Here is a 15,226-nt window from a genome sequence, read left to right on the forward strand (position 1 = left end):
ACATTAATACTTTAGTTATAGCCAAAATTGTGTTGTGTGAGATCCCAGTGACTTTAATAAAGAGACCAAAATCCACCAAGTTCATCTTTGAGTCCATTTGAATGCTTGAAATTCACTCAAGGGACTGATAACTGATACTGAGTCCACAAGGGTGGAGTGGAAAGCAGCCTTTGTCTCTTTAAAAAGCCGGCCTGGCAGCTGAACACATTCAATAATTCTTTGAAAAACTGAGATGAGGAAGTGGGAAGTTGAGTTGTGCCTGGTTCTTGTGTAATACTTACTGTAAATTCATGCAAGGAACTAAAACACAGACATGCCTGCAAAACAAGAGGACGAACTATCAAGGACATAAAGTTCTTCAAACAATACCAAGCTTTACAGTAGTTGACTTAGTCTGTCTTTAAAATCTCTGATAATCTTTAACTTCTACACTGTTAGTCTTTTGTGAAGAAATGATAAGGGAGTGGAATGAAATTCAATAAAGGGACATTGCAAACGGCATGTTTGCTTATTGTTGCTGGGTGAGATTCTTTGAGAAGCTCGGTTCCTGATTAAGTAAGTGAATTAGAGCGCATGTGATTCTCTTCCTCTTTCAGTCTGACTCTTTGGCTACGCTGACACATCGTCTGAGAAAGGACAAGCTACGTCTTCCGGACGAACTGTTGCTTCAGGTAAGAGTGAGTGCGGGTTAAATGTATATGGCAGCAATGTTTTCTGAGTTGTAATGCTTAATCTCAACACAGATGGTGCAGGGAGTTAACACAGAAATCTCAAAGGGTAAAATCTGAAAGGGTACGTGGCTCCTCTACTGCAAAATAAGTTATATTTAATCTCTCAGTGTGCTTTGGTTGTTGTTATAAGGTTTGACTTGTAAAGACTTGTTATTAGTTGAGCAAACTAGTGTTGCAACTCAGGTTAAGACAGATGTGGTTTGTATTGAGTGCATCATCTCTGAGTGTTGAACACACTGAGATTCAGATGCATTCAGATGAAACATGAAACATACTTGAGCCAAACTGACAACATTGAGGATGCTTTTTTTTTTTACTGGGTATAAAGAAAGGTTTTGGTTTCTAGTGTGGGCTGTAAAAACCAAATGATCTTCAATAAAACAACAAAAACAACCCACATTCTTCAGACAGACAGAGTCCAGATCTGCCATCCACACATGCAGTGTACTAAAGTTCAAGTATGAGTTAGAAAGGGTCAGCTTTATTTTGGTTTAGTGGGGAGAATGACACGCTGTAGACAAAAAGCATGTAACTGCTCTGGTTTAAAACTGTATGCACATCTAGCTTGAAACACGCTGTGTTGGTAAAGATGGCGGACCATCTTTATGCCCTGACTATCAGCCTAGTTTGATATCGCTCAAGCTCACCCTGCTGACCTCTCAGGGGACATGTGGTTTCATGTGAAGCAATGACTGTTAGCTCTTTCAATGAAGCATGAAATAAACCGCTTTATACTTCTCCTCCACTGCATAGTACTTCAGTAATGTTGTGTTTGTACATCTTCTTTAATTTCTTTCTTTCCAATCTTTCTTCACAATACTGCTCCGTCTTCTGTTGCTCTTGCATAAACAGGAATTTTGCTGATGTTCTTGTCCTTCTTTTCCAGCTGCTGAGATGTTCCTGTGCTGTTGGTTGGGTCTGGTGGCTCTCATCCCCACAACCTTAAGCATCAATCCTGGAGTAAAGGTCAGGCTGACAGAAAAGGGCATTGAATATGGTAAGTCTTGTGTAAAAATGGTTCATTTTTAGAAAAGCACTGATTTCTCCAGGATTTGTTCATCAGATTCTTTTTTCTTTGTTTTTTCTTAGGCAGGCAACTGGGCATGGCTGTCATCCAGCAGAAACTCGGATCAATCAAAATTCCAGACTTTTCTGGGACAGAGAAGGTGTCTCCGATTGGAAAGGTTCAGTATAGTTTGTCAAAGTAAGCCACCAGATTTTTTCTTTTGCATGTGTTTCGATTCTGTAGCAAACTGTTATTTTGTCCTTTTCCTTCTTTAACAAAAACACATTCATTCCTCCAGTATGCACATAGTTAATGTGGGCTTACCAAAGTCTTCAGTGGATCTGGTGCCAGGGACTGGAGTCACACTGTCTATAGGTGATGCCTTCATCAGTCTGAATGGAAACTGGAGGGTCAAGTACCTGCGAATAATGTGAGTGAGGTAACATCTCTTGTACAGGGAAGATAATTTGGTTGCTTACAAATATAATATCTGATATCCTTTTTATTTTACTAGAAAGGACAGCGGGTCTTTTGATTTGGATGTGAATGGTCTCAGTATCGCTACAACCATCTCCATCAAGAGTGACGAGACAGGCCGACCAGCGGTCAGCAGTGACAGCTGCTCAGCCACTGTTGGAAGTGCAAAGGTCAAGTTTCATGGTGGAGCGAGGTGAGAAACCCAGCTGTGAGGGAGAAGGGTTTTACTATTTTACTTCATTTTCTTGACAAATGGCAGAATTTCTCTAAATCCTGCTGTTATTGTTTTTGTTTGTCTTTTGTTAGCTGGCTGTACAATCTCTTCACAACATTTATTGATAAGGCTCTGCGCAATGCAATGCAGAAACAGGTGAGAGCAAATCAGCTACATGCAGCAGAAATCAAGCTCATGCAACTGACCAGAAGTGTCTGCTAGTGCACAGTGTCTCACATTATCTTTAACTCTGAAGTAAAATGAATAAATAATATAAAAGGTGCATCTACAGATGTGCCAAGCTTCACTGTTGCTTCACTGCTGCTCAATTAATTGCATTAATTAATTAATTTTTTTTACAACTGCTCTTTTGTTTGAAACATTCACCAAAGGTTTAATTTTGAAATGCCGCTGTGAGCCTTTGATGATGACTTTATCCGATACAAATCACTGTCTCCAGATTTCTTCCTGAAAATAAGGTTCTTCTTTTCACTACTTGCTGTTGCAGATCTGCCCCCTGGTGGCTGATGCAGTATCTGATTTAAACCCTCAGCTGAAAACTCTCAATGGTAAAGTATCCTGTTTAGTTAGTCAATCAGCTGTTTCACTGGTGATGAACATATGAGTGAGCTTCTGTCTCTATGCAGTCTTAGCCAAGGTGGACAAGTATGCAGAGATTGAATATTCCATGGTATCGTCCCCGACTGTTTTAAAGTCCTCGATAGATCTGAGCTTGAAGGTAAAGAATTATGCAATACTACATTTTTACAGGAATCTAAAGATATCATTTTATTTTTAAAAAATCTTCTTTCTCAGGGGGAATTTTACAACATCGGGAAGCATCAGGAGCCTCCGTTCTCACCAGCGGCCTTTAACCTGCCACCCCAGAACAACAACATGTTGTACATCGGCATGTCTGCCTTCACTGTCAACTCTGCAGCCTTCGTCTACAACAATGCTGGAGTCCTCAGCCTGTCCATCACTGACGACATGGTAAACTGCTGCCTCCTGAGTCTCATACCTTCTTTTCAGGGCATCAAACTGATCTAACCTTTCTCACTTTGTCGTGCCAGATACCAAAAAGTTCTCCAATCCGACTCAACACCAAAACGTTTGGAGCCTTTATCCCACAGGTGACAACACAATTTGGTATATTTAAAGTATTTAAAGTATAAATGTTTGGTAGCTTGTCATCTGAATTTCTCCTTTTTTTTTAGATTGCTAAGCAGTTCCCAGGTCTGATGATGAAGCTGCTGGTGAAGACAGTGAAACCCCCCACACTGACCTTTGAGCCCAACAACGCAACAGTCCAGGCCACCACCACAGTGACGGCCTTTGCCATCCAGCCCAACTCTACTCTGTCGCCTCTTTTTGTCCTGAACTTGGTAAGTTACCCAGCTGATATGATTTTAAATTGTCTTTGTGGTTTTAGAAAACCATCTGAAATGAACCACCATTGCCTTGACAGGAGGCCAGCGTGAGTGCCCGTATGTTTGTCAGTGAAATGAAATTGGCTGCAGCTGTCACCCTCAACAAGTGAGTTAACTGGCAAAGAAAAATAGGGCCGAGAGGTCTTTGTTAAGATGAACATCACGTTCTAATTTAGTCTAATTTGCACAGAATGGATCTGACCCTGGACAAAAGTTATGTGGGAGACTTTCAGGTAAGAAGTGCGTTTTTATACAATAACAGTCTGAACCATCAGCAACTCAAACTAACCCTACATCTAACCTACAGGTGGGACCACTGGAAAATGTCTTTCAAGGGGTCCTCAAATTGGTGGTGATACCCGCTGTTAATGGTGAGTTCATCCTCACTTTGAACTCTAAAGAGGATTTTTCACCAAAATCTCCAAAAAGGATTTCCATTTGCATTTTCTCAACGCTTCCAAAGTCCTTGGGAATATTATACAAACAGCATGAAGGACCTACACAGAGCATACAATGACCTTTGCAGACGAATGTTTAAATACTCGAGTTTAATACTGACACTGGGCAATGACTGTAACGTGGAATAACCACTCCTGACTTCACAGTTATTGATGTCTCCTGCAAATCGTTGTCATTACTTTTTACTTGAAAAATCTCTTTGGCCTATCCAACTAGCAAAATCCACATCTTCATGTCGAGCCAGTTTGGGACAACAGTAGAACAGACCATAAAAAGCTGCTGTGCAGACCCAATAGCTCTGCCAGGGTATGTAGTTGAAAACACTGGATAGTTATTACCAGTGCATTGAGTAAAACAGCCCTCCAGCAACGTACTGCCGATGTATATCCACTGTGTGGGTACTGGTAGGCACAACGTAGCAGAGACGTGTGTTTGTTTATTAAGAACAGGTCCTTCTTCTGTGGTTTAGAGCTGCTGTAAATTATGTTCATCAGCAAGATGCTGTGGCCACGTTGCTTATTTATGCTTCTCGTATTCTTCTATTCTTCTGTCTCTGTGCGACAGAGAGACGGGAGGCGCTGGGTAGCTTGGAGATTTTTTGGGATGAGTAAGCAGGGAAGTTGGATAGTGCCATTTAGGGACTACCACACTCATTTCACAATGAATGAAATTCACCAGTGAACTTACTTTAGCACATTCCACAGTTCGCCCACTCTCACCTCATCAAACAGCCACAAAGGTTTTTGTGCTCGAATCACAAACTTTCCTCAGCAATCACCTTACTCCGGATTCCTGCAATTGATTCTTCTTCCTCCAAGTCAAATTGTAGAGTCACCGTCCCTGTTCTGATGCAGTGAAAGAGACATGCAACTCTGCCCTATGAGAAAACCTTGAAAGAAAGATTGAAAGATGTTATTTTAATACATAAAAATGTTAATTTTACAGTACTCGATACAGTTATAGATCCAGAGGGTAGATTTCTAATTATTAAACTATCAATATTGAACAAAAAACTATGTATTGTAAGTATATATGGTCCAAATGTTGATGAACCCTCATTCTTCCACGGATTTTTTAGTGCACTCTCTGAACACCTTGATTGCACACTCATTCTTGGAGGCGACCTCAACCTTGGACTAAATGAAGAAATGGATAGGCTCAACACAACAGGAACTCAGCGCAATTGGCAATCCACAAATATAATCAAACAGTATATGAGCGACTATGGCCTTTGCGATGCATGGCGCTCCCTTCACCCCAACAGTAAGGAATATACTTTCTTCTCACATGTTCATCACTCCTACTCTCGTCTGGATTATTTTTTGGTCAGCAGCTCACTGCTGAGTGACATTTCAGACACTGAGATTCACCCTATAGCTGTCAGCGATCATGCTCCTGTATCTTTAACACTAATGCACAAGAATAATACTACGCCAAGTAAAAACTGGAGATTTAACACATCACTACTTAAAGATGAAGACTTTATTAAATATTTTAAAAAGGAATGGACTTCATATTTAGACTTTAATGACACTCCCGGAATATCTGCTTCTGTTCTATGGGAAGCAGGAAAAGCTGTGATGAGAGGTAAAATAATTTCTTTCTCATCACACAAAAAGAAAGAAGAAAACAAAAATATTCAGGAATTAGAAAAAACCATCAAATCCTTAGAAGAAGCCTACGCGTTCCACCAAGATCAAGAAATAATGAACAAAATATGCAAAACAAAACTAGAATTAAATGAAATTATTAATAGAAAAACACAATTCCTTGTACAAAGACTTCGCTTGCAGAATTTTGAACACAGTAACAAACCAGGTCGATTTCTAGCAAACCAGTTAAAAATAAATAAAGAAAAAACAACTATATGTGCTACTAAAGATTTATCAGGGAACACAATATATGACCCTGGAAGAATAAACAAGATTTTTAGGGATTTCTATGAAACTTTATATTCACCACAAATAAACCCGTCTAAAAATGAAATTGATTTGTTTCTTGACAACGTAACTCTTCCAAAATTACTAGACAGTCAAGCAATGGCACTGGATTCACCACTGACGCCAGGTGAACTCCAGGAAGCCCTGATAAGTATGCCCAATAACAAGGCTCCAGGTCCAGACGGCTTTCCTGCAGAATTCTACAAAGAATTCTGGACAATTTTGGCACCAGTATTCCATGGAATGTTGCAGGAAATCAAGAAAAATGGCAGACTACCACCAAATATGAATTCTGCTAACATTAGTCTCCTGCTAAAACCAGGAAAAGACCCTTTATTTCCCTCAAGTTATCGTCCAATATCCCTTATAAATGTAGACCTTAAAATAATCTGCAAAGCTCTCTCAAAGAGATTAGAGAAAATAACCCCCCTCTTAATTCATCCTGACCAAACTGGTTTCATAAAAGGTCGGCACTCCTCAACAAACACTCGTAGATTACTTAATTTAATAGACTACTCATACAATAAAAACATTGAAACCATAATATTATCTCTAGATGCAGAAAAAGCATTTGACAGAGTTAACTGGAAATTTTTATTTGCAACTTTACACAAATTTGGTTTTGGAAACTCTTTCATAAATTGGATAAGAATATTATACAATTCCCCAACAGCTCGTATCAGAACAAATGACCAGACATCCTCCAGCTTTTGTCTCCTGAGGGGCACCAGACAGGGATGCCCACTCTCCCCTTCACTTTTTGCAATTTTTATCGAACCTCTAGCAGCAGCACTTAGACAGGCTACAACAATTAAGGGCATAAAATGTAATAACGTAGAACATAAAATCAGTCTCTATGCGGATGATGTGTTGCTTTTTCTGCAAAACTCACAAATCAACCTCTCTGAGGTAATTACTCTAATAAACTGGTTTTCAAGAGTTTCAGATTATTCAATTAACTGGCCAAAATCTACAGTTCTTCCCATTAACTGCTCCTTCCATAATTCATCTTCTGCCCCACTACAATCTGGAAATATTAAATATTTAGGTATTAATGTTTCTCCTAAGCTTTCAGACTTAATTAAATTAAACCACATCCCACTTCTAAAGAAAGTAGAAGGCGATCTGACTAGATGGAAATCTCTACCCATATCACTCATGGGAAGGGTCGCCACTATAAAAATGATGATCTTGCCAAAAATAAATTACTTATTTTTAATGATCCCTAACAAACCATCACAAGATTGGTTCAGATCTCTGGATTCACATATTTCTAAATTCCTTTGGAAAGATAAACCCCCGCGCATCAGCCTAAAAACGCTACAAAGAACCAAGGATAGAGGAGGATTAGATCTGCCTAATTTTCACCAATACTTCTTAGCCAACAGGCTTCAGTTCATCTCAGAATGGTTAAAATGTACCCTCTTAGATGAGCCCTGGCTAGATGTTGAACAGGCACTATGCAATGATCTAGAGATTTCAGACCTACCATTTATTAGCTCAAACATCAAAAGACATGAATGCTTTAAAAGCATCAACATCAGCTTTTCTCTGACAGCATGGTGGGAGTTTCTAAAAATAACGGAGTCTTCATTAATCCCATGCAAACGTACACCTATCTGGAATAACCCTGACATATTACAAAACAAAAATATGATTAATTTCCCAGAATGGAGTTGTAAAGGAATTAAATACTTAGAACATATATTAGAGGGAACAGAATTTATTCCATTTGACAGACTAGTTACACAATATGGGATCAACAAGAAAAGATTTTTAGAATATCAACAAATTAAATCCATAGTAAAAAATAAATTTAACCTCAGTCAAGTTGAATTACAAACACCACCAAGTGTGGTTCAATTTCTTACTCTTAAATCCCCCAAACTATTATCTAAAATATACAGAACACTTTCTAAAATAGATGAATCAATATCCCTTCCTATTGCAAAATGGGACGCAGATTTATCAGTCAGCTTAGACCAAAACGTCTGGTCTCAGATTTGCTTAAAAACCTTTAAATTGATTAAAAATCCCAATCTGCAATTAATACAATACAAAATACTGCATAGAGTGCACTATACAGGTCATCGAATTTTTAAGATGGGCTTTACATCCGCCAACAACTGCTCACACTGTCAAGGCAATACACCAGACAGTTACATCCACGCTCTTTGGTTCTGTCCACCAGTGCAGAAGTTTTGGCACGAGATATGTGAGGACTTATCAAAGTGTCTGAAATGTAAAATTCCAACCTCCCCTTTAGTATGCTTGTTGGGAAATTTGGATGATGTCACTACAGAAATTAATACAGTCCACATGGTTTTTATTGCCCTATGCATCGCCAAGAAAACGGTCCTCATGAACTGGAAAAATAAAAATAATCTTAATTCTAGCCAATATAGAAACTATCTAATAGATCACATTAGTCTCGATATAGCCTCTGCCACCACATTAGATCAATCCCTCTGGGCTCCTTTGATCGGCTCCATCACCTAGCGGGGGTAGGGGGTCGTGGTTTGGTCCCGCCTTGGCTATTGTGGTTGATGTGGAGGTTGGGATGGGCTTAGGGCACCTGGAGGACTCCTAGAGACGTTATCCCTGGAGGGCTTAACCCGGGGGTTGTGTTCATAACCTGGTTAGTGGCTCTGGTCGCTCTCAGAGGTTGTTCTCCTCGTGGCCGCGTGCAGCGGGGCTGGAGGATGGTCTGTGCTGGCGGACGTAGGTTACTGGCCTGGTGGCCTGGCTGCCCCTGAGTGGATCCGGGGCGGGCGTGGAGGTTTGGGGTTCGGGGGTGCTTCGCCTCCGTGCTGGGGCTCTGGCTGGGCCTTGGGGGCTTCGGTCCTCGTCGGTGTGTCGCCGAGGTTGTGGGCGGGTGGGTGCACGGGGGCTCAGCCCTGGCGCAGGGGGCCTCTTGTGCATCGGCCTAACCGGGGGGCTCTTGAACTGGCAGGGAGGTTGTTCCATCTTTGCAGGAGTCCACTCTGCAGGTGGGGGAGAGACATAGGAGAGGTGGAGAATAAACTTAACCTGGGTGTCTGTGTCTTGTGTAGTCTGGGAGATGATTGAATGTTGGGGTGGGTACAGTTTCCTCTGCGGTGGGGTGGGGTGGGCTGCCCCGGGTCCTGTGGGGCTTGGTGGTGCTGCTGCCGTAGGCCCCGGTCTGGATGGGCCTGGGCTCCCTTGCCTTGGTGGATACCAGAGGACGGGGGTGCATATTGGGGTCAGCGGGGGAGCTGGCCCTAGGGAGGGACACCCTCCCCTCCCTTCTTTTCCTCCCCATCCCCGGCTGCCTCCCTCTTCCCGCTCCACCACACCCACCCACACAGGTAGGGCTTTGGGGTGCGGGTGTGTCACCAGGGTGCAGGGGAGACATTCCCCCCCCCTCTGTCCTCTTCTGGCCACCTGTGCCTCAATTTTATCTCACAACTTAGACATCCACATTACTTACACTCTCATAACACACACACACACATATATATATATAGGGCCTTGAGGGTGGGCACGTTAACGGCGTCCAGTAGACGGTCTGTGTATTCAAACCTACCTCTGGCGCCGGTGCCCACCTCTCAATTTTAAATCCATGTAGACATTGAGGGTTCTCGGGAGGGGCCGTGCTAACACCTGCTGCTCTCTGGCAGCAGCACCATGCTCTCCCTTGTTTTAAATACACTTTAGAGCAACACGCAGCAACACTACACTTGAGCGGGAGGAGGGAGGTATGGGGTCTTAACACACCCCCGTTCTCTGCTAGCCATCGGGGCGGGGGGGCTGGGAAGAGATGCTGGCTGTCCGATTGGCCTCCCTGCTGCTGCGGAGCCTGGGGCGGTCTGCTTGCCTCCACCCCGGAGGGAAGGGTAACATCTCTTGGGTCTGGGTGCCGTTTCCATCTCTGGGGGTGAGGATACCTGGACCCGGGGTATAGAGTATGTTTGGGGAGTGTGATTGTGTGTACATGTCCATTTACGTTTATTCCTACGTTGGGTGAGTGCTGAGTGTTTGTATATGTGTGCATGAGGGTGGGAATGCATGTCTGTGTCTGTGTGTGCCTGTTTGTCTGTGTCTATATGTCAGGTCGGGTCTTAGACTCCACCTCTCTGGGAACTCCAAGGCCCTCCAAAGTGTGGAGGCCTATCTCCCCTCACCACACTCCCTGCCGGTGACTGATGCCCTCAGGGGTCGGTGCATTGTTGGTTCTTGGTGTCCAGGGCTGGGCGCTCAGGTCATGTGCCAGCTCACTCCCGGTGGCTACTTGGCGGGGCCTGGCGCCTGCTGCTCGGTCAGGCCTCTTCCGGGGCGCGGGGGGCCCTCGGGCCTCCGGCCTCTGTGCCTGCGGCTCGGTTCACTCTGGCACAGCTGGCTGCCGGCGGAGCCGGCGGGCACGCCAGTGCAGCCCCCTCTAGCTTCTGCCCGGTGGCTACTGGGTGACCCCTCATCTGGGGATCCTCAGCCCTTCCCATGAAGGTGGCACGGATGCCCCTCCGGTGGTCCTCCTTGGGCTCTTGCACTCTGGGGCCTCTGGATGTCTGGGGCCTGGATCTCCTCCATGCCTGCTTCATGCCCTGGGGGACGGGGCTATGGCTCTCTACATCCTCTAGCAGACCATTACATGGGGAAACCATTTGAATACAAGCGCGCCGATCCACACAGGTGTGCACATGGGTGTTCACTGTTCGTAGACTTAAATCACACCTTTCTTGGCTGCTACTTCAAAGCACATTGTGCGCTGTCTGTCCTGCGTGCTGCACAACAACATTCAATATTTAGTATTTACTGCTGTTTACACTTAGCTAGATTAATGCGATGGTGTTGTGTATAGTATGTTGCATTGTTTTGTTTTTTTTGCTTGTTTTCTATTCTTTTTTTCTCAACAGGTGATCCCGGAGATATTTTTTCTTCCCCCCTTTCTCACTGTCCCTCTTCCCTTCTGTTTTTCTTTTCCTTCCTCTTTCTTTCTCCCTTTCCTATCCCTCACTCATGTCTGTCCCGTCTGTAACAACTGAAAATAAAATAAATAATAAAAACAAAGGTCGATCAAATGGACCAATACGGCAATGCCATGATGATCCATTTGGCAAAATAAATCCATTGGGTATCCTTGTTGGTCTTCAGACAACAATTCTGACGGCTAAAGAACCAAATGGGACAGGCGGAAAAAAAAAAAAAAAAAAAGAAAAAAAAAAAAAAAAAGAAAGAAAGATTAAGCCTAATTTAAATCTGGTCACGTTTTTACTTCTAGGTGGAGTTGCAGAAATGTGTGATTGTAACTTGAACATCTCCATGACTGGATTGGATTTGTAAACTCACTGATTTTCCTCCTAAAGTGTATTTTAATGTTGTATTTCAGTAGATGGCAGTAGATCCACAGATTCCAAAACATGAGCCGTCTAATACAAGTACTTCCTATTAACAATAGGCCACTTATAAGACTGTGAAAGTTGATCTAAAATTCTGAATCTCATTTTGCAGTCCAACTTGCTAAGGGATACCCACTGCCCACAATTGGAAAGATGAAGCTTATGAACACCCAGCTTGATGTGCTGAAGGTCAGAGATACTGATAATATGTTTAATAAGTTTGTTTAAGCATGTTTGTGAGCTTGGTGCTTTTTGTTTATGACATGAGATCTAATTAGAAATCTTGACATTTCTAAGAGAGATTTTTAACTCAAAGCTGTGAACTGTTCCTTCTAGGACTACATCCTGATTGGGACAGATGTTCAGTTCAGCTGAACTGCACTCCTGAAAACTCCCAGGAGTCTTTTCTGCATTCTGGCGTCCTTCCATAAAGACACAATTACAGTCAGAGTACGATCATCTGGCAGAAATTCCACTAAAACCCCCAAAACAAACAAACAAACAAACAAACAAACAAAAAACAAATGAGAATGAGTATTACTTCTGTCTGATGACTGTTTGGACATCATTTGATTTTTAAAATATCTATAATATATTTTCTATGCATTGATTTTGTCAACTTTGATGACAAATGATAGGTATATAAACAGTTGATACCGACCTAATCTTTGCTTCATTATGACCTGAAACCAGTGGCTGAGCCCATAAACTCATCAGGAAGGTTTGTACTGATGTCAAGGGTACGATTCAGTGGTCCAGTTTGTTTAGGAAGATCTTGAGTGAGTGAAGCAACCTGGAAGTCTCTACATGATGGCCATAGCTTCAGAAGGGTTACAAACATTGTAACAGTTACAAAATGATCTAACACACTCACATAGTCCTGTTAATAGCAACATTTGGACAGGAATTTCACTTTTATTGTTACAAATTCGATAAAATCTGTGATAAAAAAGTAACTTCCTGTATGCAGATTACTGAGGTCATTTTATTTCTGCTCTGTTTCATTAAAATAAAAGTGTTATTGAGGTGTGTGTGGTTCATCTCTAAATACTGATCATAGAAAGTTAGTGTTTTAAAAAAGAGTCAAGTTTGGGGGGTTTAGGTTTGAGCTAAAGCACGCATCCATTCTAATAACATCTCCACCTCTCACGCCAAATAAATGAACTCATATGAATAACTTTTACAGCCACAATACACATGGCATAAGACCAGCCCCCCACTTCTATCCACAACTTTAAAAACTGTCACAATGGGAAACTCAGATGTGTGAATATGGACAGAAAGACAGAGACAAACCTCAGTTTTTCACTAATTAGCAGTTAATAAATTCACTGATCTACAATAGTTTTTATACCACTGTGTTAGCGAGCCTTATCTCCCTTTCTGACATATTTAATCTAAGTAATCGATAATGAGTCAGAGTCACATAATGAATCAAATATATTTACATATTCAGCACTAAACAGTTTATAATAATTATATATAAAAATATAAAAACTCAAAACAAATACATGTTTATTATGTAGTTCACAGAGGCAGGAAGCTTTCTGTCCTTCTCTTGGAGAAATTTGCTATTACATTAGAGCGCATTAGCAGGTTTCAAACTGCATTAACACACATATTACTGTGCATCATGTTTTACCAGACATGTTTCAACAGGCTTTCTACACTGTAAACAAAATCTGTAATTTACCAGAATTTTTTAAAATATATTTTTTCAGAAATTTCCTGTTATTTTTAAATACATGAAATATCATTGAATTACAAAAAAGACGTGAATTAACATGTCGAATGTACAATAACGTGAAAAATTGCACCTGTAGATCAAGATGATTTATTTGCAGATGTTTTTGTAATTTTACATAGATTTGCTTGTTAATCAACTTCTATGTTATGTAATTTTGTGTTGTTATGGCTATGTAACATCAGGAAGTATTAATAGACTGTCAATTGGTAGGTATGTTTACAGTAATTTGCAGTAATTTCACAGTCTGTTTTATAATAGTCATGTATCTTTTGTCATTATTTCCCCTAAATTGGTAAAATTATAGAAAAGTAATAATAACAGAAATGCACATTTTATATTATTCTTAAAATAGTCACAAAATAAAGTGAAGTGAGATTAAAGGCTTGCATCATTAAAATACAATCAATAGCATTTTAACCCTTTCACTCATTGTGGTCACTACAGGGGACAGCTATTCAAAGGCAGTTTTTTTGTATTTGTATCAGTGTTGATGGTATACTTGCACATAAACCACTACATTAGACACTGATGTGCATTTGTTTGTCAATTTCATAAATTAAAACACATGTTGTCCACCTAAGTGGACATGTAAAAAACTCTTTGAAAAGTATATTTTAAAAAAATGTTGTCACAGTCTGGGGGAGGCAGACTGTATGAATTGAAAAAAGGACCCAAAATGCAGACTCCAAGGAACAGGGAACAGAACTTGAATGTTAACAAAAAGCGAGCCGTTTAATAAGGCTGGTAAAAAAAAAGGTATAAAGAAAGGGCAAGGCAAACTGAAGTAAATTAACATCAACCTAAACTGGGAGAACTGAATAAACAACAAGAAAAACCTAGACATGAAACATGGCATGGAAAACGTGGCGTGAACACAGACAACCTGACAGTGACACTGAAAACAGAGGACTTAAATACACAGGAGGTGATTAGGGGAAGTGGGAACACATGGGGAAACAGCTGACACTAATCTGACATAACAAGATAAAGGAAGCAAAGTTGACTATGCTGACATAGGACACAGACCTTCAAAATAAAACAGGAACATGAGACACAGACAAGACAATATAGCCTTGATGACATAAGACACGCAGCATGAAACACATAAAGGCAAAAGGAAACTAAAACACAGGGGTAGAAGACACAAGGGGAATCTAAATAAACAAATGAACTTAGATAATCTAATGAACTTGAAAATAGACCATGAATATCAAAATAAACTCAAACTTAAAACGCGGGGTCAAAAGACCCAGGATCATGACAAATGTAGTCTTTTTTTCATGCCTAAAGATGAATAAAAATACTTAAGAAAGAAAATCTTGATTGAGATTGTCATAATTCATGCATGTCAGGTTTAAATATAACAAAAATTTAAAAAAAAAAAATTCTGACACTAAAAATATCAAAATATATTTGAGTTTTTTCAAATTTAAAAATATCAGAAAGAAGTAAAAGTTGAAGTTAGAGACCAGCTAACTTTCAAATCCGCAAATATGCAGGGGGGAAATGGTCTTTACATGGAGAGGTCATTCTGGATTCTGGAACAATCACAGAGGCACAGTGTGGAACATTTCAACTTATTCAACACTTTTATCTTTTTTTAAATAACAAACAACCATGGACAAATTCAGGGAAGGCAAACATATTCACAATTTGAATCAGGCGAAGGAACAAAAATGAACCCTACAAGATCAATCAGCTAAGCACTGTGGACGAGGCAGCATTCTGAAATTGTTGTTGTGAAACCAACTATAACTCATTTCAAAGGAGGACTAAAGTTCCATCATGAATCTGTAAGAAAAGTAAACCAGACTGTACCATTAGGCTGCTTACTATATCACACTGTCTTTATCCCAACTTGGCCC

General features: G+C 40.9%; 1 protein-coding gene across 5 annotated transcripts; it reads left to right on the forward strand.

Annotated features, from left to right (window-relative positions):
- The first annotated feature begins 254 nt into the window (after nt 1-254).
- LOC146519121 (bactericidal permeability-increasing protein-like) lies at nt 255-12,330 on the forward strand. Of its 5 annotated transcripts, none has more exons than XM_085160038.1 (17): nt 255-521; nt 597-677; nt 1,618-1,728; nt 1,821-1,935; nt 2,036-2,167; nt 2,252-2,407; nt 2,521-2,584; nt 2,937-2,997; nt 3,076-3,167; nt 3,245-3,421; nt 3,502-3,561; nt 3,646-3,813; nt 3,897-3,964; nt 4,049-4,091; nt 4,166-4,229; nt 11,727-11,803; nt 11,951-12,330. In XM_085160038.1, exons 3-17 carry the CDS (start codon nt 1,626-1,628, stop codon nt 11,987-11,989), a joined length of 1,419 nt encoding a protein of 472 aa, XP_085016164.1. In that variant the 5' UTR covers nt 255-521; nt 597-677; nt 1,618-1,625; the 3' UTR covers nt 11,990-12,330. The 5 variants fall into 5 exon arrangements, with proteins under 5 accessions (XP_085016164.1, XP_085016162.1, XP_085016163.1 ...); XM_085160036.1 differs by having other exon boundaries at nt 597-671; XM_085160037.1 differs by having other exon boundaries at nt 255-677.
- The last annotated feature ends 2,896 nt before the right edge of the window (nt 12,331-15,226 follow it).

The sequence above is a fragment of the Neolamprologus multifasciatus genome, chromosome 5, assembly GCF_963576455.1.
Source record: "Neolamprologus multifasciatus chromosome 5, fNeoMul1.2, whole genome shotgun sequence".
Taxonomy (NCBI): domain Eukaryota; kingdom Metazoa; phylum Chordata; class Actinopteri; order Cichliformes; family Cichlidae; genus Neolamprologus; species Neolamprologus multifasciatus.